Raw genomic sequence first — 26,873 nt, forward strand, 5'->3', positions numbered from 1 at the left:
ATGTGTCGCGTTTGAATCAGGTGCTTGGAAATCGATGGGGCAAGTCCTAATGGACGATCTTGTTACATCGTCCATAACCATGAGTTGGGATTGTATCATCGCATCGCCGCGGATGCATACATTACAAACTCCGCCCACCACAACCTTACAACACCTGCCACGGCATCAACATCCATCTTCCTCCCAGTCCACCTCACTCCATCTTCGGCGCCCTCAAGTTCAAATTGTCATACTCCGGCAATTCCCACCTCTTCTCCTTCCCCTCCGGCAGCCACCCCGCGAGCCAACCAAGCACCTTATCCACCCTCGCTGTCGAAATCGACCAAAGCACCCAGCCCACAAGCCAAATGCCCCATGCCGACTCCGGAAAGAACTTCCATTCCTTCACCAACGGCCCCAGTTCCTGACACTCCTTAACCGGCTGCTTCATCTCCTCTTGGTACGCTTCCAGCGCCGCGTCGACATCACTGCCACACCGCGCCAGCTCGCCAGCGAGGACATACGCGCCAATGAGTGACAGTGTTGTTCCCATGCCCGTGAAAGCAGAGGGACAGTACCCCGCGTCCCCGAGCAGTACGACTCGGTCTTTATACAATCGCCCGCTGGGCATCTTAACCTGCCCGATTTCCGTAGCGTAGAAATCCTTCACATCCTCCAACCCCTTCAGGAACCGCGGACACTCCCACCCCGCATCACCATATTCCTCGGTCCAAACGGCCTTCTGCTCATCCACCGGTTTCTTATACGTACCTCTCATGCGACTCGCCCGCTCCTCACGGTTGTTCAAGAGGAAGAGGTAGACCTGTGTGACGGGACGGTCGCCCGTGCGCGTCATTACCATGCGGTTCTGCGGACCGAAGTAGATGCGCGCGAGACTGTTTTCTGAGGGCAGGCGCGGGACGTTGTAGTACGCGGCGTGTATGTTGAGAGATTTGAAGGAAGCGTCACTGGTTTCTTGACCGAATGCGAGGCGACGGGTTCGTGAGGATTGGCCGTCTGCAGCGATGATGAGGTCGAATGTCGATGTCGAACCCGTGGAGAATGTCACTGTTGTTGTCCTTGTCGATGGATCTGGGGAGAGTGCAGTAACAGTCGTCCCAAACACATACTTCAGACTACCACCGTAGCCTTGATTGTCCAATGTCTCGCGCTCCTGCAAACTGATATCATAAACCAACCTCACAAAATCCCCCCTCATAAACTCAAACTCGTTCGTCAGCGTCCTCCCCGGGTTCTCCCCCGCAGCCGTCACACCAAACTGCATCAAGCTCTTGCCGTTCCCATCAATGAACTCCAGGCCGCTCTCGTGGACACAATAGGGCCGCAGTGTTTCGAGGAGACCCAGCTTCTTCATGATGGGGATGCCGTGCGCTTTTAGGTCGATTTGCTGGCCGCCTGTGCGGAGGGAGGGGTAGCGTTCGAGGATTGTGATGGTGTGGGTGGGGTTGCTGCGTTGGAGGATGAGGGCGAGGAGGGGGCCGCAGACGCCGGCGCCGGTTATGAGGAGGTTTAGGGGGTGGGGTTGTGAGGTCGTCATTACTGCGGTGGTAGGACTGGGGGGTTGCTTTGATGGTTTGCTAGTACCTAGGTAGTTGGACGCACGCACAACGCAGGAGGACTAGAGAATGGGGTTCGTAGGTAGAGAAGAGTAGGCGATATGCTTGGAAGGCAATGATGCCAGCTGGATGTTAGCCGGGTCTATCCTTCCAGGCATCTTCACTCTTATATCGACATTGCTACACAAAGCCGGCGCAGTACGATGCTCCCCCGAACGGCATTCTCGCACATTGGGGCGGAGACCGTGTTCTCCGAGCTCTTCTCCGAACGCTGTTAATGCGGACATAAAAGGTGATAACCATTAGGGATCCAATAGCGGAGCTATGTAGACTGTTGCCTTGGCATCCTTGTTGACTCTGCTGCAGTCGGCGTCAGCGCGCATGGGTGTTTGGACGCCGTATGTCGCTCAACGAAGAAGGATATCTGCCGTTTAGAGACTGTAATACTGTTGGGAGTCACTGGCGTTATTGAACAGGAATGAGTTGATAGTTGACAGGACGAACGTCGTGATGATGCAGACTTCAGGGTCTGCGGGCGGATCACCTGTCGGCGCCAAGCAAAAGTGAAGCTCGTCGCTTCGCATCACCAACACCGACCTCCACCAACCCACCCGCCTTCTGCGCTACATCGACACATAGGTCATCAGACCCTGTACATAACAACTTACAGCCGGTTATCGCCGACGTCAGACTCTCGAAAAGTCAACAAGCCGCACACGGCCCACCAAACTCCGCAATGGCTATCCTAGGGACGGCCCTCAACGGCATCGGCGCGCTCTTCCTCACACATGCGTACGTGTACACGTAGCTCATATCTCTATATCCCCAAATATAGAGACACATGAGCACCACCACACAATCCCTCCCAGAAACTAACCCCCACCAGCGTCTATTCAACCCACGAACACACCGCAACCTTCGCATCCACGCCCCTCCCCCTCGACATCTCGCTCGAACTCCTCACCTCCATCCTCATCCTCTCTCTCGGCATCGTCATATCGTTTGCGCCACTAAAGCCAATACAATACGCACAATGGGCGGGCCAAATCTCGCGGGAAGGACGACACGGCGAGGGCTACTACACTAAAGAGGGTGAGGAGGTTTTGAGTGAGGGTGATCCGTATGCGTTTTTGGGATTGGATGGCGGGATTGGTGGGAAGGGGGAGGGGAGGAAGGGGTTCTGGGATGTTAAGGGGAAGAGGAAGGAGTATGAGGAGTGGGTTAGGCAGGGTGGGAAACAGTAGATGGAAACGGACGGCGGGGGAGATTTGGGTTGAAGAAGTCCAGCGGATGGGCGTGATGGACTGGCAACGCGCACCGGTGGTGTGCTTGGGCATGCATATCGTCACGAAGCGTCTCATACCCGGTACGAAAGATGATTGTATGTCGACCACCGTTATGCCTATCGTACATCGCACGAATGCCCGATCTCGATGCCCCATACCCTGTGTCTCGACTATCCAAATACCCAGACGCCATGCTTAAACGAGCAGAACCAGCAATCCCAATCAATCTGTTCCCATAGCTATTGCTTTCCAACCCTTTCCTCACGCCTCGCTCGTCATCTTCTCAACCTGATTCCCTCCACACCCATTCACCCTACAGGCCCAGCACTCCTTCCCCTCCATCTCCTCGCCAATAGCCGCAACATCCGCACTCTTCCTCCTCGGCCCCTCCGCATCCCCATTAACATCAACACCACTAACCCACCAGATCCCCGCCGCAATCACCTTCGCCACAACCTCCACCTCCGCCTCATCCCTCGGCGCATAAACCAGCATGAACTCCCTCGGAACAAACTTCCTACACCAACCCCCCCTCGCAAGCGGATGTCTCTCACCCCACCCCATCTCAATCAACAGATTGGCATCCGCAGGATGCAACGTCATATGCATCGACCCATCACTAGGATGCGCATGACAAATCTCGCCTCCACACGTCCTCGTAATCGGCACACTAGTAAACAACCCAGAACTATGCTTCTCAAAGCAACTCGTACGCTCCAACAACCTATTCCCCGGATCCGCCGCAAGACCCTTAATCTTGGCTACCAAGCACGCATAAACCGCTTGCCCGCTCTTCTGCGTCTGCTGTCTCTGCGGCGCGATACCGCGGATGAGCGGCTTGGTTCCTTTGCGAGTGGGTAGTGAGGCGGGCGTGAAGTAGCCTTTTTGCGGGCGGAAGTGTGGGGGGATGGCGATGGGGCGGAGGGGGTCGCGCAGGCAGATTAGAGAGAGGAGTTTGATTTTTAGGTAGCCGAGGGGGGTTGCTGGGGTGCCGCCGGGGCCGAGGGAGAGGAAGGCGCGGTAGTCTTTGTGGATGTAGAGGGCTGTTAGGGTGGGGAGGAGGAGGGCGAGCGTGGCGATGAGCATGTGGAGGTGCGTTTCTGTGAACATGCTTGGTTGGGGTGGTGGTATGGTCGGTTCGTAGGATGGGTGTAGGGTTGTGGTAGTGAGGTTGTGCGGGTCGACCATGTTGGATGTCCAGTGATGTTTTTGGGTGCACGTCCTAGAGGTAATTGAAGACGTGGAAATTGAACAGAGAAGGTGTGAGGTTTGCTGACAGTCCTCTTATGACTTCCTTCTCAACAAGACAAGAGAATAACAGAACCCAGGAAAGCACAATAGCTCCGTGGCCCCAGTAAAGAAAGGAAGATCAGCCCCACACGTGCACTGCAGGAAGGAAGGTCGGTGAGTACCACGCGAAACTCAGGGTCCGCGGGACCTAAGAAGGGATGACGTTGAATTGATACAACAAACAAAGCTACCCACTCAGATACCAAACGAGCGCCTCGATACAGTAGAAATCCAGAAGCAGAAGCCTAAAAGCCCCAAGTACCAGCTCACATCCCCACCACAAGCACACGCAACCCCTTCTTATAATCTCGAAAGCCACGCCAGCAAACCAACGCAGCAACCATAGCGACCGACCGACCGCCCGACGTCAACCCCGTGGTCCCCAAAACCACAATCCACGTGCCTAGCCCCGCATCCGGTTAGCACGGCCCTCACCTGCATGTTTGTGGGGTTAGCGGCCGGCCGCGCTAGCAAGCCCATTGGCCCACATCACGGTGCCTGTGACGTTTGACCTAAATCAACAATGCTGGCCGTTCGCTTCCCCATTCTCTCTGTTTATCCACTCGCTGCAATTACCTTCGTCATTCTGTCGTGGGTGCGTTTATGAGAAGATGGTCTGGGCGCTTTGAAGGTTTGCATCGCCGATGTGCGGGAGTAAGGGTGAGGGAATTGGGGGTTGTACGAAGGGAGCGGGCATGATGCTGGTGAGGGGGATGCTGAGATCAGCTGTGCTCACGTGGTCTTGTGCACGGTTATTCTTTCTAGAAGAGGGGTTTTTGGGAGCTGACTTCTCGTGTTCAGCCTCTTTCTTACGTATGCCCGCTGTCTTGAGGTATGTGCTCGTTCGCTCGTCGCGGCATGAATTGGCGAGGTACGCTGGCACGCTTTGACCATCAGCTGGGTGTTCTGATCACCAACGGACGAACCGGAAGCTTGCCAGAAGGTCATCAGGCGCAGGACTAGCTTCGTGGTGTCAATACCCGCTAGTTCACGATAGCTGGTGTCGGCGTTGCGAGATAGACTCCCTGCAGCGTGCAGCATGCAGTGTGATCGGAGGAGCGGTGATGCGTGGCGCGCTGTGAGCTCTTTGCATTATCGCCGAGCTCGGAACTTGGGTTCGAGACCATGGCTGTCAGTACACGGTCGTTTGGTTTTAGATTGAGGTAAACGGTTTGTTCATGGGTATGCGTGCTTGCAGCTATGTATTCCACAATTGGGAAAGCAACTCGGTCGCCTCTCGATTACATTGAAACTCATAGCGCATCGATACAAGCGGTGCAAGAGCGATACGAGAGAATAGAAGAGTGATTTAGAATCGAGGCTTTCGAAATGGTGGAGATGCTGGCTAATTGCGAAGATGGGTAGGTGATGGGCGAGGACCGCACAACGACGAAGGCTCTGCAGATTCCCGTGCGTTCCAGCTCATCACGCCGCAGTCGTAGATCAGTCTTCCCACGTGATCCGCACCTCAAGGAGCTTGTAGTTCGCGGGGAATCCAAGTTCAGTAAGATTCTTACCCACATGTTCCTGCCGTCTGGGCCGCAAACGACTATTCCATGATACCTCCTGAGCTCGACATTTTCCAGTAATATTGACGAATACTGCCTCTTGCATGTTGGCCTCTCTCTGTTTTTCATCTGGCATGAACATCTCAAGCTCGGCGGAGACCACTCTTTCGGCTTGGCGCGCGTCCATGTTCTTCAGGACCGACACTGCAGATTTTATCTCATGCATCATGTCAGACGTGAGAAAACAACTCCTGTAGCCCCCTGGGCAGAAATTCATTTTGAATGAAGGAAACCCTTTCTGAACTTGAACCAATTGAAGAAGATCGACTTTCCGTTCTTCACCAGTTCCGAATTTGTCGAGGCGTATGAGGATATAACGGTTAATCGTTCGTAAACTTTCGTATGGTCGCTTGATGAAGAAGACGTGCAGGTAATTGTTCAGTTGTCGGAAGGGGACGACGGGACTGTATAGCCGCAGCCTGATGGACGGAGACAGGTACATAGGCGCGAACTCGTCGTGGACTTGCTCATGAGAATTGACAAGGTTTATGGCGTCAGCACATTTTGGTGTTAGATGGAGGAATTCGGTGTAGATGGCGTTGCGTAGCTCTATATTCAGGACCTGAAATCAGCCCTGGGCAGGTAAATCGTGGGATTTGGAGACCTCGTACCTCCGGGTAGGTCAAGGAAATTCGCTCTGTGGCGGTAGTGTGCGCTGCTTCGAATTTCAGCATTCATCGACTGGCACTGCAGTGTCACACGGCTCTTTTGACATACCTGAGTGCCATGCTGTTGTCGCAACGAGGAATGGAGCGCGTCTTTCGACTCAAATTGGGGCCAGTTCCTGACTCAGGCCAAATCATTAACGCGAAAGCGCATTCACTCTGTCAAACAGGCTTGGGTTTGATGTTCGGCGGTTCGATGCCGTCGGAGAGGTGTCGTAAACGAGACAGAATTGTGTTTGTATAGCGACAACTGCACCCAAATCCAAGGTACCCAGGTGAGGCCTCCCGCCAAGACCGCGCTAAACCCAAGGAATTGACGACCGGGCCGGCGTTAAGCTGTGGGCTGATCTCTCATATCCTCAGCTCATCACATGAATCTAGACCGTCATTACTCGTACATTGCTCTCAAATCCTCCTTGCCCTTTTCCTCCAGTACTCCGCCTTCCACGACAGTGAGATCCTATTCATCTTCCTCACTCTCGGAGACATTGTATTCGCTATCTGGCTCATGCGCTATGTGAAAACGCACTTTGACGCCTCCGCATTCAATGCCAAATCCAAACTTTTCGAAGTCTTGTTCCGTACAGTTCGCCATCAGAGCGATGTCAAGATAGGCTACTAGACCGGCACTGAACCTCTCATCTAAAGGTGGCCTGACAGATAAAGACAGATCAATAGCAGCCAACTTCGCGTACAATTCATCCTCCAGATTTCTGAGTATTGACAGGGGTAAGTCGACGTCTATGTCGTCAACACTGAAAGTGACTCGAGCAGAATAACGCGGAATCGCTATCTCTTCTTCCTCGGAGTTTGCTTCCTCGGAGTCTGCTTCCTCAGATTCTGATTCCTCAGGTTGTGCTTCGTCAGATCGTGCCTCCTCGGGCTGTGCCACCTCGGGCTCGTCTTCGTCCTCGTCTTCTTCTTCGGTTCCTTCTTCTTCTTCAGGTACGTCGGAGCGGTCGCCGCGGCCGGAGTGGGCAGGGCGGTTGGAGTGATTAGAGTAACTACAGCGGTTGAAAGGGTTCAGGTCCCACTCAATGTCGAGTAAAGGATATCCACGCATGAATGCGACAGTTTCAAAGAGGTCGAGGTCCCAGAAGCTCCTGTGCCAACAGAGATCGTTCCAGTCGAGCTGTACAAGGAAGCTGCAAGTGAAGTCCTTTGGTCTCTGGCTAGCGATGGGCTGAAAGGTGTCGCGCAGGAAGGGTATGAGGCAGTCAAGAGGTACTATAGCGTTGCCCTGACTCAGGTATAGTGACCCGAATTCGGAGCGGATCTGCCGATTGACTTGGAGGAACTGGATGCTCTCGTGAAGAGATGGGTCGAGGTCGATGAAGTACTTGTAGACCGCGTTGCGCAGTTCTATAATCTGACGGGTTAGTTGGTCGTATTTGGATAAGCCAGTTCATGATCCGCATACCTCCAGATAACCTGTCAAGGAATGGCGCTCCGCCACTATGGTCCCTGCCACCATCATCGTCAGTTTGTTCTTTCATCAAGCAGGATGTTTGACTGCAGTATACTGGGTTGCCATCGTGGTGCTGGGCAGTTGTAGCTTGAATCCTCTGCCTGTGAGTAGTAGAGGATAGCTTCGTAGGTGGACTGGAAGTCTCTAGGAGCAAACAACATTGTTGTGGACGACAGGTCGTTTTGTCTCAGCGTTCGCCAAGCTCTGCTGTGCAACGTAGACCGCGCTAGACACAAACGACCGGGCAGGCAGCTTCATGAACTCATAATACTGCCTGAATTCTCGCATATTCAGGTAAATGGCATCATGTTCAGACGCGCTATTACTCGTACAAGATCTTAGATCCCTGCGTTCTCTCAATGCATTGTACGATTAAACTGCAGGTGCTGTCTCGCCACTGTCCCATGCATCTTCCCTTACTCCCGAGACATCGTGTGCGCTTTGGTAATGGCTGCTAGATCAAGGTTAACAATATACCTCCGCATTTAAACTTGCGCCCCCCAATTTGGAGTTGGATATCATCGGTATCTTGTTGTGTACAGCCATGCTCCAGCAGGGTGTAGATGCTTCCGATCAACGGCTCCCCAAGAATATGAAGCCATACAGAGTTTACCTTCTCAAACTCGTGATCCTCCATATCCTTTAGAATAGACACATGAGTAGCGAAACCTAAATCGTTGTGGGGCTGAAAGCGGCCAGGCGGGACCAGATTCCATCTGATGTTGAGCAGAGGATACTTTCGCATGGTCGAGATGACGTCCATCAGATTGAACAACCAGTTGTTGGGGTCCTGATTCTCGCTGCCGAGCTCCACGCGAATCGTAAAAGTAACGTCGTCAAGCACTAGGGTCGTAGAAGGGAGGATGAAGGCGCGTAGGAAGCTAGCGACGCCGTCAAAGTAAACTGTGACATTGCCCTGACGGAAGTACAACGATCTGAACTCGGCGCGGATTTGCCGGTTGACCCAGAGCAAGGTGGTGGCGTTGGTGGTATGCGGGCATTTGGCAAGGTCGATGAAGTGCTCGTAGATCGCGTTACGTAGCTCTGTCTCACGTGTCAGCTTGCGTCAGTTGAACAAGCAGGATGGTGGCACTTACCTCCAGGCAGGTCAAGGAGCGACTTCCCGCCGCGGCGATGTTGACTGTCGCTTCGTGAATCAGTGTGGGCTCGTGCAGAGTGATGTTCAGGCACGGCTTACTTGGTTGTCATCGCGACAATATGAGATAGTAGCTCAATTTATGGGTAGGCGTTGATGGAGCAAGTGTTTCTCAGAAACACTTGGTGAGTGTCGTAAGCAAAGTGAGTAACTTGACAAAGGCGGCAGGCCGTAGATCTGAGCCTCTGCCAAGACTGCGCTAAAAACATCAAGTGAGAGAAAAGATGTGGGTTCTCCATGGGCCTGCGCACCTGAGTGAAGACTGTTGATTGGCTTTTCATTCACCTGGTACCACAAATTGTACGTTGGTGCTTATCACAGTTGATAAAGATGGTCGAGATCACTGCGTCGATTCTAGGCGAAGCTGGCGTCCGCGCTATCGCATTTGCACAAGGGAATAGCAGTGACGACGAGGACAATTCGTTCCATATTCCAGAACTGGTTATCTAAGTGTTTGCATCTTGATAAGCAGACCATACCAGCGTCGGAGACTCAAACCGCTGTCTGATATCTCGCATCATGGAGCCCATCTTACCGGCCCAACCCAAATTTAGACACACCCTGATTCTGTAGCTCACAATAACACCTTACAAGATTCCACAAATATCTCTGGAAAGGTTGCGAGTGCTAGTACAGGTAACCTCCATATTCTGGACCATCTTCGCAGGTATCTGATCATCCTACTCCTCATCTGAAGTGTCTTCTTCGCTGTCCAGATCATCTGAGTCACTATCTGAGTCGTGGCTCAACTCTATCTGCACTTCGATGCCTCCACATTCAGCATGGAATCCCAACTCATCAGCTTCTTCTTGAGTAACGCCACTCTGGACCTTGATCAGAAGCATGGCATTGAAGGACGGATCGTGCAACGAGGAAATCTCGTCCGTTACGAACAGATCGATCTTGACGGCAGCTAACTTCTGAAATTCCTGGGCATCCATGGACTTCAGGTCAGACACGGTGGTGTTGACGTCATCGTCTTGGAATGGTCCGGAGTAACGGCCGTAGCTGGTGCCCATCTCCCACACGATGTCGATTGAGGGGTGTTGGCGCATGATGGAAACGACTTGGAGCAGATCAAGTGACCAGTAGGGCTCGTAACTGTCCTTCTTCTGACCCGGGTCGCCGAGTCCCACCTTGAATGTGTACTGAATGTCCTCAGAAGCAGCTCTGCTGTCGTGAACGAAGAAGAGATCTAGGAAGTCGCCGACGCGCTCGAATGAAATCCTTGTTTGACTTCGAAATGTATCAGATCGAAAGAGTGTCATAGGATCGCCGCACATTTGATATAAGAGGAACAATAGTTTAGCGCGCGGGTCCATCGATGGGTCGAGGAGTTTGTGTTGCTCCAGTAAAGCAATATCCATCTCAGCGATGACTTCTGTTACATGTCATGTTAGTTTGGGAGTGCCAGAGGAGTATGTCATGTAGATAATACCCATTTCTCGGTCAAGGGAAGCTGACCCCCAACAAGGGCTTTCGTTGCTAAATTTTTCAGCGTGTGTCAAGAGAGACAGAACCTCGTATATAACTTACCCGACCGTCATCGTGAAGTCGCGCGGTTGTGCTGTTACCGGTGCGAGAGTAAAGAATTCGAATGGTTGAGGAGGACGAGCCAAGGCACGCAGTAACGGTTAATCCGTGCAAGCGTTTGTTTGCACCTCCGCCAAGACTGCGCTAGGAATCTCACGGTGAGCGAGGAAAAGTGTGACCCTGCATTGAAATCAAGAGCTGAAACACGGGGGGACTGCGTAAATAACACGAAGCATTGTCCAAATGATTTCCTTGTACCGTCAACGCTGGTCATGCAGGTTGATGTCATTCATGGCGTATAGACTCATCAAGAGAATATGTTCCCACCATCTTAGCACGCCTCGAGTCATCTTCTCATACCCCAGTCCCATTTTGGTAGCCACGTTTTTCCCTAGCCACTACTTTTTATCGAGCCTTCCCTGCTGTCTGGAGTATCTTCATCGCCATCCTCGCCATCATCTCCATCATCTGAACTCTCTTCTTCACTATCTGAGCCATCCTCGTCGCCACTTGAGCTTTCTGAAGCCTCTTCTTCACTATCCGGACTCTGAACCCAAGCAAAACGTACATTAACTACTCCATGTTCGCGGTTAAGTCCCAGCCTAAAGGGATATAGTCCTGGGGAGGCATCCTTTATTGTGATCCAAACGAAAGCGCCTAGACGTGGGAGAAAGAAATTCGGGCGGTTGGTGGGAAACGCGCATATGTTGTACTCGATTGCTATTATCTTTTCGACCTTTCGAGCGTCCATACTTTCCAAAGTGGACATAACGGCGGTAATATCTCTAAACCATGAAATCTTGAGTAGAGAGTATCGATGCATGATCGCGACCACTTTCAGCAGGCCGATCAACCAATTCTGCGATTGCAACCAGTCGAAGGACAGATCGATGGTGAAAGGAATGACTCGCGGTTCTGAGTCGAAGTGGTGAGGGAAGAAGACGTGTAGGAAGCTGTCAACAAGCTCCGCGGGGATTGCGACGTTTCCGGATGCCAGACATAGCGATCCAAACTCAGAGTGTATCTGCTGACTGGAACGCACTAGTGCGGTAGCCTCGCCGACTGTAGGATCGAGGTCGATGAAGTGATTGTAGACGGCATTGCGGAGCTCTATGGTCTGGCGTTAGCTCGTCATGGGTAAACAACTTTGATAAAATCTTTACCTCCGGAAAGATCCAGGAACGACTTCCCGCCAGTATTGTCTCTGCAGCTTCGACTGTTAGCACGCACGCACTAAGAATGCTGGCTGGGTAACATACTTGACTGCCATGGCGGCGTTGCGCAGCGGGAGTTTGATCGTTTCGGAGTGTTGCTCCACGGGTGGGACGACTGTGTAGGAGCTTGGTGAGAGCTGTAAAGAAGGAATGTTGTTGTTGACGATGAGGCGTTTGTCAGTGTCCCGCCAAGACCGCGCTAAACCAAGGAGGGATAGTAAAAGTGAAGACACCTGGGCAATAGCTAACCTCCCTCTTGTCATCCTCCGTCCCCATTCATGAAAGCTATCGCAGCTATAGCGTATACCAAAGTACCATCTCAATGACTAGATCGAATGAAGATCAGATCGCAGTCTGAGTCAAAGGCGCACTCTATTCTTAAATTCCATCCGCATTACATGCACACCTGCAATATCTTCTGACCGCTCTGCGGATCGTCTTCGCCGTTGTCAGAGACTTGTTCGCCACTATCTGAATCTTCTTCCTCATCACTGAAACAATCCTCCTCAGGGTACGACCCCCAATCTGACCTTATACCCCGAGCGTTGACCTTCAATCTGATCTCCACTTCAATACCACTGCATCTGGTAGGGTATAACAACGCCTGAAGGGCTCTGACATCTTTCTTAGTCGCGCCTTCCTTCAAGGTAGGAGACAGGTGAGCCTCTACTCCGGACCTGCCGAACTGGTCGGGTTCGAAGGAGTTGTTCAGGGCGAGCTTGACGGAATTCAACTTCCCGAACAGTTGGACATCCATGTCCTTGAGGGCTGACACGGTGTACGCCACCCCTGAATCTTCAAATGCCGCTTCGTGAAAAACGTCGACCAGATTCCATGCAATGCTGATCAACGGGTAATGACGCATAACCGTGACAACTTCCAGCAAATCGAGCGACCAGTCAGCCTTTAGGCCTTCAGGGTCGCTTTGAGGTGCACCAAGCCTAACCTCAAACTTGTATGTAACGTCCTTCAGCGCCGAGTTGGGATATCGACCAAAGAACAAGTCGAGGAAGTAGTGGACGTGATTGAACAAAAGCCGACGCCCGCCCTGGTAGACCTGGTGTAGATATAAGGTCATAAACTCAGTTTGTACCTGTTGGTGTACTGAAGCCAGTTTGGAAGCATTACCGTCTGACAATCTAAGTAAAGCGCGCCTTTGACTCAGACTAAAGCCCGCTCGTGGTTTCGGATGGTGATCAACGTCGTCGATGAAGTGCTGATAGACAGTATTGCGCAATTCTGTAATCCTTCAATTAGCTTGTGAAAGCAACTTCGAACCAAGTGTATGTTTAATACCCCCAGGTAAGTCGAGGAAGTTCGTTGCCGTTTTGCCGCGAGGGTTGCCGACGCTGCCAGCGTTAGTACATGCCCAATAAGACAGGCTCCTGTGCAGGGCTCACTGCGTTGTCATCGTGACTTCTCGCGACTACCGCGCGTTTCTTGGGCGGGAGGCGACAGTACAGCCTTTGGTAGAGGGTTAGTCGAGCCTAGGTATTGATGTGTGCGGAGAAGCGCTTGTTTGTACCTCCGCCAAGACCGCGCTAGAAGGTCGAGCGAAAGTGAACGGAGCACAAGAGCTGGGAGATCATAGGACGTTGCACAAGTGAAAATAATCGATAGAGATATCTCTTACTAAACGTCTCAATACGCGCCCTCCCTCTTCTCATACTCCATCCCCATGACAGTCCCCACCTTCTTCATCCCACTCCAAATCTCCGCATCAACCTCCAGCTCCAAGCCCTCAACCTTCGTGGCCCCACCATCAAGACCCCAAAGCGAGACACCCAGGTAGTTCGTTCCATTGTAGTTCAAAATACCCTCCGTGACAGGGAACTTGACTTGCGGCCCCACATTACTAACATACTTCCCATACTGCCAGCCATTAACGTAAAGCTGGACGCGGTACGCAGGAACACTCGAACCGCCACTGCTACTGTTACCAGAAGAAGTGCCGTTGGTGAAGGTGAAGCTGAGCGGGATGTCGTAACCAGCTGGCATGCTGAGATCGAATTTCGTAGCGAAGAAACCGATTCCAGGAGCGGAGATGCCGTCGGCGACGGGGCCGGCGGAAGCAGTCCATCTAGCGTCGGTGGCAGAGAGAGCGCCGGGGAGGTGCAGACCCTGGCGTTCGACGTAGAGACCGCCTTCGTTAAGGGGGCCGCGCGAGATGTCGCGGTAATCTTCTCCACCGAGGTTACCGGTGAGCTTCCAGCTGATGTCGGAGGCGTCGTGGCCGGATAGCTTGTAGTCTAGGATACCGCGCGGGTTCTTCATTGTCTCGGTGCCGATGGTCCAGTTCTCGTCGAGACCTTGGTTGTCGACTACGACCGTGATGGTGTACTTTTTTCCCTTGGTCAGGTTGGGCATGGTGAATGTGGCGCTTCCGTTCAGGGCTGCGTCGTATCCGCGCCATGAGCCGAGGAATTGGTCGCCGATCCAGGCGGATGAGCCGAATGCTGAGCCACCTTGGGTGGTGAGGTTGAAGGTTGTCTCGTTTCCGGACGCAGTGAATGTGCCACGGAAGAGGAGTGTGCCTGTGTGGTAGCCGTAGTCGGAGCTGTAGAGCGATACGGGGGTGTCAAGGGGACGCAGAGAGTTGTACGTCTTCTTCAGGTCGGCCGCAGTCCACTCACTGTCATCGTATCCGGGTTGGATCTCAGGAAGCGAGTCGACGTACTTCCACTCGAGCTCACTGAGCTTGGGTAGGCTGACATCTGGCTTGGCGAATTCAATATCGGCGCACAAAGTTCCTTGCTCGGAGGTGGTGAAGTCGATATCCTGGCCGTTGAAAGTCATCTTGGACACATCAGATGACGCGCCGCCAAGAATCTCAACAGTGGTCGTAGCATTGAGATCACCAGTGAGTGCAAGAGTGTCGCCAGTGACGTTGGCAGTGCGCATCAGGTAGCCTGCCTTGAGAATGACAGGATTGGACGAGTCGTGGGGTGCCTGGTCGACGGCCCAGTAGTTGAAGGCTTCGACGCGGTCGACCATGTAGACGTAGATGGAGCTGTCAGCTCCAACCTTTGCCAGCTTTCGACCTCCATCGGCCTTGAAGTTCAAGACTGTGACTCCACTAGTAGTCATGCTCTTGACATCGCCTTCGACGACTTCCAGTCCAGTAGCAGCAAGGGCCAATTCGTGAGTCTCTCCAGGCCCACCGTACACGACCAAAACGGTCTTGTCATCATACTTGTGCCAAGTGAAGACTTCGGCAGTAGAGTAGACAAGGGTGGTGCCACCAATGTCATAGTCGCTGACGTGGATCTTGGAATCGCGGCCGTTCAGCGTCAGGGAAGTGCCGTTCATTTGGGGTACAGTAATGTTGCCCAATGTCGACGTTGCAACGTTGAGCTTGTACGTTGTGGAATCTAGCGAGTTGTACTTGGAATGCCTGACGAAGTAGAATGTCGTCTTCTCGTTGGTGGCGGGAGTAACGCTAAGGTCACTGCTGGTAGTCCACTTGGAAGTCGAAGCATTGCCACGTGCAGCCGTGAGGTACGCGGGGCTAACCTTGAAGAAGTTTGCCTGGAGCTTTAGCTCGGAGTACTTCGCGCGGTCGACTTGACGGTCCTCCTTGATCGGTGCAGCGTAGTCGTAGCTGGTGTAGCCACCTGGGTGACCAAGGTTGCCCCAGTTGGTGCCACCGTAAGTCATGTACAAGTTCAAGATGGTGACACCGAAGCTGTAAAGTTGCTTGTAGAAGACACGGTTGAACTCTGCGCCCACCAGAATGCCACACTTGTCGAAACCGGGTCCACCCCAAGGGTCAAAACTGCCAGACTGGAACTCAACGATGGAGTAAGGCGTAGTGGGGCTCTGCTGCTCGTGAAGTTGATGCCAGTTTGTTGGAAGATTGCCATCTGGCCATGTGGTTGGGTTGGCACAGTCGAACCCAAGAGGATATCCATCGTGGCCGTAGATGTCAACAGCCGCAGGTTGACCGGGCGCGTTGTTGCCCTTAGCGGAGGCGTCGTTGCTGATCAAAGGCACGATAATACCGGCGTCGCGAATCTGATCTTCGACGTATTGCATGTAGACCGGATCCGGGAAAGGCTTGATAGCCGAAGTGGCTTGTGTGTACTCATTCTCGGGCTGAACGAGAATGATTGGTCCGCCGTTGGTGATCTGCGCAGGCGCAATTGTCGCCAATACGTTCTTCATGTAGCTATCCCACTATCAGCAATGTGTTGCCTGAATCTCATGAATATACATACTTGTCGGTCGCCTCAAGGAAGTCTGACGCACGCGTTCTCAGCGTGCCATTGACTCTCTGGATCCATCCGGGGAAGCCTCCACCAGATACCTCGGCATTGATGTAAGGGCCTGGTCTGGCGATGAGGTAAATGCCAGCTTCCTGTGCAGCATCGAAGAAGGGCTTCAGATCAAAGACACCCTCTTCGCGGTAAACACCGGGCTTGCCTTCAAGCAGCGCCCAGTCCACGTAGAAGGAGACACCATTGTATCCAAGAGCCTTAATCTTCTGGAAGACATCGGAGTAGAGATCAGGTACCGGTAATCTGTACGGGTGGACTTCGCCAGAGTACAGAAAGATGCGTTCTCCATGTACGAAGAGTGAGTCTTCATCCCATGTGACCTATAATGTCGGTTAGCCATCATCGATCCGAGATATTGTATCAACTACAAAACTTACGATATCTTGCAAAGCCTCCCTCTTATATGGCTTAATCCATTGCTGAGGCGAATACCCCACAGCCCTCGCCGCAGTCTCAACCGCAAAGCATCCCAGCGCAACCGCGCGTGCAAGCTTTGAGAAGCTCTTCATATTGACCAAGATACGAAACCAAAGGTCAATTTGCTTGTAGCTTGGCCAAAGTTCGGCGGGGAGGAGCCAGCAATATAAGCTCTGCGGAACTTCACGCGTATGCATGTAGCCGAGCCGGGATCTTAACTCGTTCCTGTTCAATGACAGCATCGCCTCAATTTTCCGCGTTGCTCGTGCCATCGCGATCCGAGCGTCCATGCTTTGTTTACCTTGTAGGCTTCCCCAGGTATACGGACGCCCGATCAGTGGCGGTAGCGATACCGCTGCAGGCTTGGGCTGACGATAGCTCTAAATACCCGGATCTACTACAGGTACATCATGAAATCGTTCGTAAAGATACCTTCCACCACCTCCCCTCCTCCTCCCCTCCGCCTCCCCTCCGCCTCCCCCACCCACCCATTCTTTCCTCGTTCCTGTCAGGTAATGACAGCATCGTTTCCACGCCGCTCGTGCCATTGCGATCCGAACGCACATACCTCATTTCCCCAGCGACTTTCCCCAGTCTTGCCCCATGTTGAGCGTGCTAAGACCGCGTGTTGAACCGGATGAGTAGCCGTAGCGATACTAGCATGGTCTAGGATGCGGCGAAGCGACCAAAACGCAAGTACCGATTCCACCAATATCGCAGCTTGGATGCTTGTTAGTGGAGTCGATGCCCGCATCTCGGTAGAGGCAGGCGGGGAAACATGTCCGATGTGCGCCATGGCCGTTGCCCAGGCGGTGCAGAAGGGCGGCGATCAGTGGGGTTAGCGTGAGGGTTAATGCTTGGTCGTATAGTTGTGGATGCTTGCGGAAGCTTGGGTTGAAGCCTTTCCGCCCTGGATTGGGAAAGGCATCCGCGGTGTGATGACGACGGGCATCGGGGAATTTGTTCGGAGGTCGTTTCTTGGGGATAATTGCGGATGGAATGACTGGGGTGAGTTGCGACGGCATGGGTTGATGATGATGGGATGTGGGGGAGAGTTACCGAGGTACATCAATCTGGGACCTGACGTAACAACCTTGGAAGTGCCATGATGGTGCCTGATCATCGCGAAAAGCAAGCAACCATGTTCGGCGCGCGCTAGGGAAAGAGACACTCATCTCGAGTCTTTAACACGTCCTGTATCGCTGGATCTCCCATGAACCTCTCAAGAATGACTCCATCAAAGTGCTTCAGAAGGTCAAGCTATTCATGTGCTCAGTTGCCGTTGGGCAGATGGCGACGTCAATATCATCAATCTCATTTATCAGGGATCGGTCGAAGACGCTCAGGCCAAGAGTAGTAATAACCGATTGCACCGGATCTAGAAACATGCTATACGATACGTGCATCTACAGTGCATCTACATGTGCATACATAAAGCGATCGATCCGCCCACGACTCTCCCGTCGCATGCCCAACTCAAAATCATCGCATAACAACAAGTACCCGCCTATGAAGAAACAAACTCCGCTACATATCATCCTGTCGCCCTTAGGAATCTAAATGGCACACCGACGCAGCCAACCGAAGCAAGAACCGCAAGATGCGCCGAAGGAAGGAGTGGAAGAATGTGGATGACAACAAGCCAAACGGATATGCTGAGAAACAAACATGACGAAGGACATTCGTCGCAACATTGCTCACGCGCCAAACACTTCTTGACGCCAAACATCGCGCAGTGCAAAGACACCACCGACCCCACAGACCTACTGCGGCGGATACGAATACCCAGACTGATAATACCCGGAGTTATCCGGGATAGTCGGAAAGCCATATTGCCCCCAATTGTTGAAATCCTGAGCACTATCACCAATCATGACATCGCCCGCCCAGCCATTGGGGAAAGTAGCAGCGCCGCAAATCTCCATGTTCACTTTCTGCTCCTGTATCTCTTGTGGTCGTGCCTGTGGCCATGGTTGATAGACGCCGTGTATCGGGACAGATGCGGGGGCTGACACAGGCGATTGGTGGGGATCAGACTGCTGGAAAGGACTTCTCAGGGGATGCTGAGTATTGGGATACGCGTATGCTGGGTAAGTTTGTTGTGGTGAAGTCTGTACGCCGGGGCGCATGTGAGGGTTTTGGTCGTAAGAAGGCGTACGGCCCCCATGCGCGTAGGTTGATGGTTGGGTGACTGGAGGAGGAGCTGGAGGTGTTTGTTGACCATTGTGGTTGACAGCAGTGAAGCCGGACTGGTTACTGGACTTTTCCTCCGGCGCGCCTTGCATCTCATGCTTGACTGACGCGGTGCTGGTAGGCAAAGTGCGCTCTGCGGAGTCTTCGTCATGTGGCAGTCTCGTATCCGCGAGGTCCTTATCCCTGTCGGGCCATTGTCCGTCGTTGTCGTTAGCGTTAGCAATGTCACCGAACTGCTTATGCGTTCTTTCGAAGAGCTGTGCATAGTCTTTCAGCCCACCGCTAGCGACGCCATCGCTGGAGTTGCTCTTTGGAGAATCATCGATCTGGCCGCTTAGCTCTCGGTACTTCTTTCTCTCACGACGGTAGTATCGTTGCCATTCTGCAAGTTGACTTAGCCACGAGCGGGCCATCTTGAAGCGACTCAGAATGCGTAGTAGGAAGCCGTTTGCGATATCATGGGCTCTAGGGTCTTTACGAGATGAGAGGGCGTCGTCCGGGTCCATGTGAGGAAAGTAGTGGCAGTAGATGGCTGGGGTGGTTAGCAATACCCAACCAAAGCACTGTTAGATACTTACTGCCTATTCCAACGGCAAAACAAGAGAAAGCTACCGTTGGCGTTTGTACTAGATTGCTATGAACTTGTGAGTTCTCGATGGTATGAAGTAGTGTTGTGAAGTCGAGGCAGGCTTTCCAACAGTCTTTGGCTTGCTTGATCCAGTAGTCAGGGTCAGGGGGTTTCTCATCAATTAGTGGCTCATCCAACGGGCCGCGGGGATACGTCAACGTCCATGGTGATGTGGGCATGTACTCTCTGTACAACCACACAAAACACAATGTGTACATTGCATGTATCGCAACGTATTTGCCGGGCGAGTTGTAGCTACGGTCGTCGTTGTTGTCCGAGGTCAGCTGAAGGTGATCAGGAAGGTCGCGCTTCAACTGCTTGAGTTTGTCCTCCAATTTCTTGAAGCCAGTCGTTGCGCACCACGGTGGATTCTTGCCTTCTTGTCTACACGTTGTCAGTCAGATATCGCGGCGGAATGAACGAGGCAAACGAACCTTCTGCCACGTTTACAGGACCATTGTGAGACCTCTCCGAAGATCACAACGACTTTGATGTACCATGTTAGTTCTGCCTCCCCCTCAGCAACTTCCCACCTTCCCCCGTCCAGGGCGCTGGCTCGATCTGCTCCGTCGTGGTCATTACGGCGCTCCTCAGCATGTTTGTTCCATCGTTTCCTCCGCGCAGTATACATCGCATCGTCTTCACCCAGAAGCCTTGTCCTTGCTCTTTTTCCAAAATTGAACGCGCCATCGCTACAGACAAGTTGAGTTCTTTGAAGTTGATCGGGCGTAAGCATCCTCGGCCGATCCTCCCCCCAACTCAGATAGCAGTCCATGAGGACGCAGCTCCAAAAGGTACGCCGCTGAGTCTCGCGAAGTATGAATTGGTCCTTTTCCGAAAGGCCCTTTTCACAGTCTTTCAGTGGTGCAGGTAGTCCGCTTTCATCGACATCCAGGTGCGGGTACCCAAGGCATATGGCAGCTCTGATAGCAATCCCGACCTTCATCCAGCCCTCAGTACCTTGCAAATTGGTCCATTCATAATACCCCAACATGAGGAGTGTTTGGATCTTTTCCACATTCGGGGACCCAATGATATCCGTTCCCATCTGCGTGCGAGTCGCCGATGCGTAGAATTCGGCAACCCTGATCGGGTCATTACCCATTTGCGCTACGAGCTTGTCATGGAAACGAGCAGTCTGGGTAAGGAAGGCTAAGAGCAAAGGCGCATACACGCGCGGCGTTGGAGCTTGAGTCGGAGTCTTAACTTCAGATGAGCTGCCAGATGAAGGCGGCGGCCGCACAGAGCTGAGGAAAGTTCGCTTATGCAAGAAGGGGAAGTCGGTAGAGAAATGCTTCTCATAGATGTCAAACAACTCTTCCCAGACCTGGGAAGTAAGCAATGGTGATTGAAGAGCATCTTCAGGCGAGCCCAAGCCTTCTACCGAGCGTTGCGCTGTAGTCGACGTTGGTGCTAGCAACTTGCGTCGCTTCTTGGGCGGGGCCTAGGGGTGTCAGCGCTAGCACGTGATATAGCCCAGGACGTGAACTCAGCCACGAACGTTGATATGCAATACGACTAAAGGAGTACTGGGAGACAAAAAAGGATGACTTACATCAAAATCGGCCGTGCTATCGCGGCGCACAGATCCTGTGCTGCTTGCGACAGCCGCGTGGTCCCAGGTACAGTCGCGGTTGGTATTCGCGCAAGCCTTGCACGTCGTGCCCTGACCGGTGTTTTCGCACTTGGTCTTGCTTCGGCGACATCTGGTGCATGCAATCTGCGAGCGCATGCCTCGTTTTGCTGAGGGCTCAGCACTGCCGCCGCTGGCATCAAGGGGCCCGGGAGTCTGCTGCGGAGACGCCTTGACGGTGGATGGAGACAGCTGGGTTAGGGGAGACTGCAGTTGCTGATGCTGTCCGGGAGGAGATGGCGGCCGTTGATGTCGTTGTTGTGGTGGGTAAGCAGGCAGTGCAGTTAGCCGCGGTGCATTCTCTCCGGTCATGGGAAGATGCGCGACGGCGCCCAGCTCAGGCGGTGCGCGAATATTGGCGATGAGTGCAGGGAGTTCTGAGAACGGGTGTGGATGAAGAATGGCGGTGCTGCGAGGCTGCGCGCGTCTTGTTGATCGAGTCTTCGGGTGATGTTGCTGCGATGTGCGGGCCGGAGAGATGGGATGGTTGCCGGAAACGCCAGTCACGGGCTGGGGCCGAAGATTACCAGACGACGACGACAAGATGCAATGCAGGTCGGAGTTGTTGCGCAATCGTCGCGTATTCCAGGGCGGCAGGCAGCACAATCTGCGGTCGCTCGGATCGTGTGGTTCCAGCGTTGGGTGCTGGCTGGCGTCTGCCTTCGATGCTGCGGGCACACGGGTATTAACGTTGGACCTTCCCTTCCGACGGGACGAGAGCAACTTGGCGTTGGTCCTTGCAGCGAGTGCTGCCATAGCATACCGTGGTATTTAAGCGATCGCTTCATCCGACAAACTTACCAGTCACCGCGATTTCTCTGCCGGTCTGCCGTCATGAGCTTATGCTTACCCTGACAGCCCACGGCCAGACACCCCAGCGGCCCAGCTGTTGGCCGCCGCGCAGTCGCAGCAGCAGCCTTCCACTTCACCAGCGGCCCGGTTAGCACCGCATCTCCATCTATCGCTAATCCCGCCTGGTCCGAGTCTCTCAAACGCCTCCCTCTCTGCTTGCCCCAGCACATGAGCTGTCGCACGCAGAACGGGCGCTGACACGTGGGTGGGCCTGCATGCAGTAGTAAGGTGTCGCGGAGCCTTATGGCGCACGTACAAATACGCCCAGTCGATTGCGTTTGGCTGTCAGCCAGGCGCTTCACCGTCACCTTACTCTAGTCCGTCAGAACCATGCCCATCGTCGCCAGCGCATGTCCCGCATGGTTGTATGCAAGGCTCCGAACGGTGCAACACCTTCACATGATGCGAGCCTCTCGTCTATCTTTTGCCCCATCCAGCTAACTACGCATATCGCTACCTATGATATCGCCAGGCCGTGTTGGCCGGTAGACGTAGCCTCGTTGTCTTACTTCCGCGGGTCTGGAAGCGGCATCAATCTCGATGGCTCGGCCTTAGCATTTGCCTCTGCCCGGCAAATCACCTCGATGCGCTCCAACGACTCTGCGTCTCAACGACGTTGTAGATGAAAGGTGCCAGGGGTTCTCGACTACCCATGGATACGCCGCACTCGTACGTCAGGCCAAATGGGACATTTCTCCCCTCGCCACGGTTAGCGAACTATGTCGCGCATGCGCATGCGACCAAGTTCAGCCTGACATTGATGAGTGAGATTTTCTGCAAGTGGCCCAATCTGGCTGCTGCACGATCGGTGTAGACCTTGCATCTTATCTGCCCTCGGGCATATTATGTCGCACCCGTTCTGTCGAAACTGTGGTACGTGGAGTCTAAATCAAGTTTTGATCATTTTATCGCCTATGGCGGGAGGTAGCCAGGAGGTATTTAATGTACTTCGATTGGTCATGTAATCTTCAAAAAGCTACTTGTAGCCTCCAGCCTCTTACACCTGGTCTGCCTCTGAGCCCTGGAGCCTATGCGGGGCAACTACAGCCTATCTATCCCCTCCTGGTGTATCCTCCGTACGATGCGCTTGGACCACGTCCAATCATCGCATTTGCCGTTGAAGGGCGATCTTGACGACGTAGGCCCACGAACTTGGCCATCCGGTCTCGAGTCGCCTGGATAGCGGCGGTGACTTTGGACTGCGGTTTACCAGTCTCGACTTTGATGAGCTCTTGAGCAGGAGCTTCATCGACCTTGACCGCGGGCTTTTTCATCTCGACCACTTTGGCCTCTGTCGAAGATGAGACGATAGGAGACGATGCGACGGTAGCCGACTTCTTGGTGAAAGAAGGCATCGTGAACCCAAAGGACGGGACGGCGATGTGTTTGCTGTATTACTGTTGGAATACCATCCCTGCTAAGACAAAGTGAAAGAAACTTACGGCTCGTCCGGAGTCTTCCCTCCACCTTCAGACGACTTTGATGTCGGTTTTGACGACCAGCGGGAGCTGCCGAGGCCAGACATGTTATCGATCTATCGCGTGTCAGTAATGCGCACCGACTACATTGTCTCTCGACAGTGAGCATACCTTGGTATAGTGGCGATGTATTCGGTAGCGGGTATGATGTGCAATGTTTCCTGGTTACCGAAATGTTGTTTTGGGTAGTAAGAAGAGACAAGAAAGTCAGATCGACAAGATTATATATACCGAGGACCTCCTAGCGTACTCGTGGTCACCTCGAAAGATCATGAAAACAAAGTGAAGGCATCCACGGTGACGCAGAATTTTACTGCGATATCAGAGATATTGACGCGGTGACGCAGGATCTTATACCTCCGGCGAACAATATTTGTTTGCTATTGATACTAATGACACTCTCATGCGCCATTCTCCTATCCTATAGTCCTCTCAGCGTGAAAGCCCGCACCTACCACTTCTCAACCGCAGGCCTCAGATCAATCTCCCACGTAAAGTTCGTCTTTGGCTGGGTATGCAACCACCAATAATCGTTCGCAATCTATATCACCCGTTAGTGAAAGACACTGCGGTATCAAGGAAGTTACTCACAGCATCAGCGCTCAACTTCGCCTCCTTAGGCATATCCTTCAACCACTCCTTCGTCCTCGGAATATCAATAACCCCATCAATAATCGCATGCGCAACATGCACCTGTTCATCACAATACCGCATTAGCAAAATCGTCCACTCCACACCTCGTCCACAAACAATATCGACAACAATAGAAGGGAAAGAAAAGACTAAACACTAACACCCTGCGGTCCAAACTCCCTCGCCAAACTCTGGCTCAACGCCCTCAACGCCCACTTCCCCGTCGAGAAACTCGCCATTTGCGCATTACTCTTCACACTCGCCGTCGCCCCCGTAAAAATCAGACTGGGCGGATAACTGTCCTCACTCCCCCTCTCCACACCCTTAAGCAACAACGGCAAGAAAGTCTGCGAAAACAACACACCCCCCATCCCACTAACCCCCAACCCCTTCTCAAAAGTCTCGACCGGAATCTCCAAAAACGGCTTCCGCATAAACGCACCAGACGCATTGAAAATCGCTGCTGCAACCCCCACCCCATCTCCAAACTCACTCTTTATCTTGGAGAGGGCGGAAGACAGGCTGGAAGAAGAGGATACGTCTGTGGCGATGCCGAGGGCGCGGCCGCCGGCGGCGTTTATTTCAGAGGCGAGAGAAGAGAAGGATTCGGGGGTGCGGGCGAGGAGCACGACGGGGTAGGTTTGGCTGAATTTGCGGGCGACGGAGGCGCCGGTTCCGGGGCCGACGCCGGCGATTATGGTGATGAGTTTGGATTTGGGGGACATAGCTGTGTGTATTGGGTGTTGAGGTTTGGGAACGGGGTTGAGATGGGATGTGTTGGGTGGATGTGTTGGGGATCGGTAGTCGAGGAGGATGGGTGTGCTATGTAACGAACAAACGTAACAATGGTCTTATATCTTGCTACAGTCCTCGGTCCCTTGGTTCGCTGTTTAGTAAACCGACTCGAGATTGGAAATGGGGAATGTTGCAAGGCTGATTGCATAACATGTGGAGATAGCTAGAGCGCGAGGTGCGTCATGATTAATAAGCCACCCCCTCTCTCTCACATGTATGTACACCATGCCTACACTCTCCACATACTCACAGAACCCATCAGTTCATGGTAAACAGCAGTATGCCTGATTTAACGTAACTTCGTTGATGCATGACTCTACTCTTCCCCACATCATGTCACTTCCCCCCTACGCCCTCCCCGCCCTACCCACCTGAATCATCTCCCCAGTAGGTTTATCGTCGCTCCTGAGGACCGGCCAGCTAGCTCCATCCGCCTTGACCAGCGTCATCTCGAGCTTCGTGCCTAGTATCCTGAACTTGCTCTCTTCCGGCTTGATAGTCGAGAAGAGGGGGAATTCGGTTTGGTAGCGCTTGCTGTCTGAGGTGGGGAGATCGAGCTTGACGTGTGTGGGTTGGAAGTCGATGACGGCGGTTGCTTTGTCGATTTTCTTGAGGTAGAGGGATGCGACGACCGAGGTGGCGGTTTGGTAGTAGTCGTGTCTGGGTGTGGGGTTAGTAGGTAGTCTTGTATGGTCTTAATGGGTGAACGTACCGAACTGTCTCTAGTTTCTCCTCGCCCTCCTTCTTCTTGCCGCTGCCGATGAACAAATGTCGGTCTTTCGTCTTGCACCCCTCGATCTTCATGAACTGATCAAACTCCATCACCCGCCTCTTACAGCAACTCCACCCCTTGCTGCCCTCGTGGAAGATGGGCGCACCGGGGTGGTGTATGCAGCTCTCTCCGTCCCTATCGCCTCCCTTGTGTGTCGCGCCGCATCCTTTCCTCCGACATGTCATGCCCTCCTTGATCTCTAGACTCGGGTCGTCGTCCTCGGATTCTGGCGGCGGCGCAGGCGAAGCGCTCGGCTTGGGCGTGGCTTGTGCGGTGGGTAATCGGGGGGCGGGCGCAGGGAGGGATTCCTCGAGCGATCCGAGGTTGACTTGGGTGTCATTGGGTACGTCGGGGGCTTTGACGGGCTCGGGCTTGGGTGTGTCGTCGACGTCCGAGTGCTTGCCCTTTGTGCACGGCTCGATTGCGAGGAACTCGTCAAAGGTTAAGACGCGTGGTTTGCAGCATTCCCAGCCTGGGGAATCGCATTAGCACCTTTTCTCGTCTTGTTGATATACGCGTTGGTGGTGCTGACCTACCTTTCTGCCCCTCATGGAATTTGGGTGGGCCGGGATGGTAAACACACTCCTCATCCTCGTCCTCGTACGTCTTGCCGCAGCCCTTGTGAACACACTTCTTCGCCATGGTTATCGATTGCCGTGAATAACGCGCTTAACGAGTGGAGAGAAAGGTCGGATGCGCGCTGTTTGTCGTGTTGCGATGCCCCAGATTTTGTTCCGAACATTCTGGAAATCAGCCGTCATCATAGGGTCCAAGCGCGAAGCTTAATCGATATCCTGGCCGTTGAAGCTTTCCATCTTCGGAATTTCCGTCGCGTCAGCCCAAAGCTCTCCGTTTGTATTGCACGCTCGTAGTCATCGGTACTGAGAGAGTGTGTGGGTTGTCAACACATCGCCACCATGTTCCGCGCCACATCCCGCCTGCTCGCTTGCCGCGTCACCTTCTTCACCCGAACCCCATGCGGCCTATGCGACACGGCTAAAGCTGTCGTGCAAAACGTTAAGGCGAAAAGGCCTTTTGATTACGAGGAGATCAATGTCATGGACGCAGGGCAAGAAAAGTGGAAGAGCGCGTACGAGTTCGATACTCCGGTGGTAAGCCGACCCGGACCACGGATCTATATATGCGTGTAATGCACAGAGTACCTGAATGTTCAACCAGATCCACATCGACAAAGCCGAAGCTAAGGAGACGACTACTTCGTCGCTGAAGCTTATGCATCGGTTCAAGGAAGAAGACGTGACCAAGGCCATGGATCAGGTAGAGCAATCTTGAAAGCATCGTCACGTCGTCTGCCCAGGTCGGATCTCATTTTACGTCTACGTTACGAATCAATCGAGCTGCTTCTGTAAGATCTCTCGTGGGATAAAGCAGAGTAGTGTTTTGCATGATCCATGGTCCTTCCCACACTTTCCACCCTCGTCCTGTCCATGTCCCGCTT

The 26,873-nt window shown here is 53.2% G+C and overlaps 12 protein-coding genes across 12 annotated transcripts; 2 read left to right on the plus strand and 10 right to left on the minus strand.

Annotated features, from left to right (window-relative positions):
- Nucleotides 1–193: 193 nt before the first annotated feature.
- On the minus strand, nt 194–1,537 carry J4E88_003470 (uncharacterized protein; the record flags this gene model as incomplete). The annotated part of the gene is made up of 1 exon (XM_049397121.1): nt 194–1,537. The coding sequence occupies one exon, from the start codon at nt 1,535–1,537 to the stop codon at nt 194–196; it is 1,344 nt and encodes a 447-aa protein (XP_049257463.1).
- Nucleotides 1,538–2,292: 755 nt separating this feature from the next.
- Nucleotides 2,293–2,800, plus strand: J4E88_003471 (uncharacterized protein; the record flags this gene model as incomplete). Its single annotated transcript, XM_049397122.1, has 2 exons — nt 2,293–2,348; nt 2,443–2,800. 2 exons carry the CDS (start codon nt 2,293–2,295, stop codon nt 2,798–2,800), a joined length of 414 nt encoding a protein of 137 aa, XP_049257464.1.
- A 303-nt stretch (nt 2,801–3,103) lies between these two features.
- On the minus strand, nt 3,104–3,952 carry J4E88_003472 (uncharacterized protein; the record flags this gene model as incomplete). Its single annotated transcript, XM_049397123.1, has 1 exon — nt 3,104–3,952. The coding sequence occupies one exon, from the start codon at nt 3,950–3,952 to the stop codon at nt 3,104–3,106; it is 849 nt and encodes a 282-aa protein (XP_049257465.1).
- Nucleotides 3,953–6,825: 2,873 nt separating this feature from the next.
- J4E88_003473 (uncharacterized protein) lies at nt 6,826–9,042 on the minus strand (the record flags this gene model as incomplete). The annotated part of the gene is made up of 4 exons (XM_049397124.1): nt 6,826–7,734; nt 8,438–8,877; nt 8,931–8,980; nt 9,032–9,042. 4 exons carry the CDS (start codon nt 9,040–9,042, stop codon nt 6,826–6,828), a joined length of 1,410 nt encoding a protein of 469 aa, XP_049257466.1.
- Nucleotides 9,043–9,669: 627 nt separating this feature from the next.
- Nucleotides 9,670–11,792, minus strand: J4E88_003474 (uncharacterized protein; the record flags this gene model as incomplete). Its single annotated transcript, XM_049397125.1, has 3 exons — nt 9,670–10,370; nt 10,925–11,632; nt 11,753–11,792. The coding sequence occupies 3 exons, from the start codon at nt 11,790–11,792 to the stop codon at nt 9,670–9,672; spliced, it is 1,449 nt and encodes a 482-aa protein (XP_049257467.1).
- Nucleotides 11,793–12,130: 338 nt separating this feature from the next.
- Nucleotides 12,131–12,814, minus strand: J4E88_003475 (uncharacterized protein; the record flags this gene model as incomplete). The annotated part of the gene is made up of 1 exon (XM_049397126.1): nt 12,131–12,814. The coding sequence occupies one exon, from the start codon at nt 12,812–12,814 to the stop codon at nt 12,131–12,133; it is 684 nt and encodes a 227-aa protein (XP_049257468.1).
- Nucleotides 12,815–13,377: 563 nt separating this feature from the next.
- Nucleotides 13,378–16,522, minus strand: J4E88_003476 (uncharacterized protein; the record flags this gene model as incomplete). The annotated part of the gene is made up of 3 exons (XM_049397127.1): nt 13,378–15,904; nt 15,954–16,333; nt 16,391–16,522. The coding sequence occupies 3 exons, from the start codon at nt 16,520–16,522 to the stop codon at nt 13,378–13,380; spliced, it is 3,039 nt and encodes a 1,012-aa protein (XP_049257469.1).
- A 1,671-nt stretch (nt 16,523–18,193) lies between these two features.
- On the minus strand, nt 18,194–20,983 carry J4E88_003477 (uncharacterized protein; the record flags this gene model as incomplete). The annotated part of the gene is made up of 4 exons (XM_049397128.1): nt 18,194–19,155; nt 19,202–19,635; nt 19,686–20,695; nt 20,807–20,983. 4 exons carry the CDS (start codon nt 20,981–20,983, stop codon nt 18,194–18,196), a joined length of 2,583 nt encoding a protein of 860 aa, XP_049257470.1.
- A 1,805-nt stretch (nt 20,984–22,788) lies between these two features.
- On the minus strand, nt 22,789–23,261 carry J4E88_003478 (uncharacterized protein; the record flags this gene model as incomplete). Its single annotated transcript, XM_049397129.1, has 2 exons — nt 22,789–23,125; nt 23,179–23,261. The coding sequence occupies 2 exons, from the start codon at nt 23,259–23,261 to the stop codon at nt 22,789–22,791; spliced, it is 420 nt and encodes a 139-aa protein (XP_049257471.1).
- Nucleotides 23,262–23,996: 735 nt separating this feature from the next.
- Nucleotides 23,997–24,572, minus strand: J4E88_003479 (uncharacterized protein; the record flags this gene model as incomplete). Its single annotated transcript, XM_049397130.1, has 1 exon — nt 23,997–24,572. One exon carries the CDS (start codon nt 24,570–24,572, stop codon nt 23,997–23,999), a length of 576 nt encoding a protein of 191 aa, XP_049257472.1.
- A 417-nt stretch (nt 24,573–24,989) lies between these two features.
- J4E88_003480 (uncharacterized protein) lies at nt 24,990–26,056 on the minus strand (the record flags this gene model as incomplete). The annotated part of the gene is made up of 3 exons (XM_049397131.1): nt 24,990–25,302; nt 25,355–25,886; nt 25,951–26,056. The coding sequence occupies 3 exons, from the start codon at nt 26,054–26,056 to the stop codon at nt 24,990–24,992; spliced, it is 951 nt and encodes a 316-aa protein (XP_049257473.1).
- A 275-nt stretch (nt 26,057–26,331) lies between these two features.
- On the plus strand, nt 26,332–26,707 carry J4E88_003481 (uncharacterized protein; the record flags this gene model as incomplete). Its single annotated transcript, XM_049397132.1, has 2 exons — nt 26,332–26,526; nt 26,594–26,707. 2 exons carry the CDS (start codon nt 26,332–26,334, stop codon nt 26,705–26,707), a joined length of 309 nt encoding a protein of 102 aa, XP_049257474.1.
- Between the last annotated feature and the right edge of the window lie 166 nt (nt 26,708–26,873).

Source organism: Alternaria novae-zelandiae, assembly GCF_023758075.1.
Source record: "Alternaria novae-zelandiae strain BMP 2774 chromosome Unknown scaffold_5, whole genome shotgun sequence".
Lineage (NCBI taxonomy): Eukaryota > Fungi > Ascomycota > Dothideomycetes > Pleosporales > Pleosporaceae > Alternaria > Alternaria novae-zelandiae.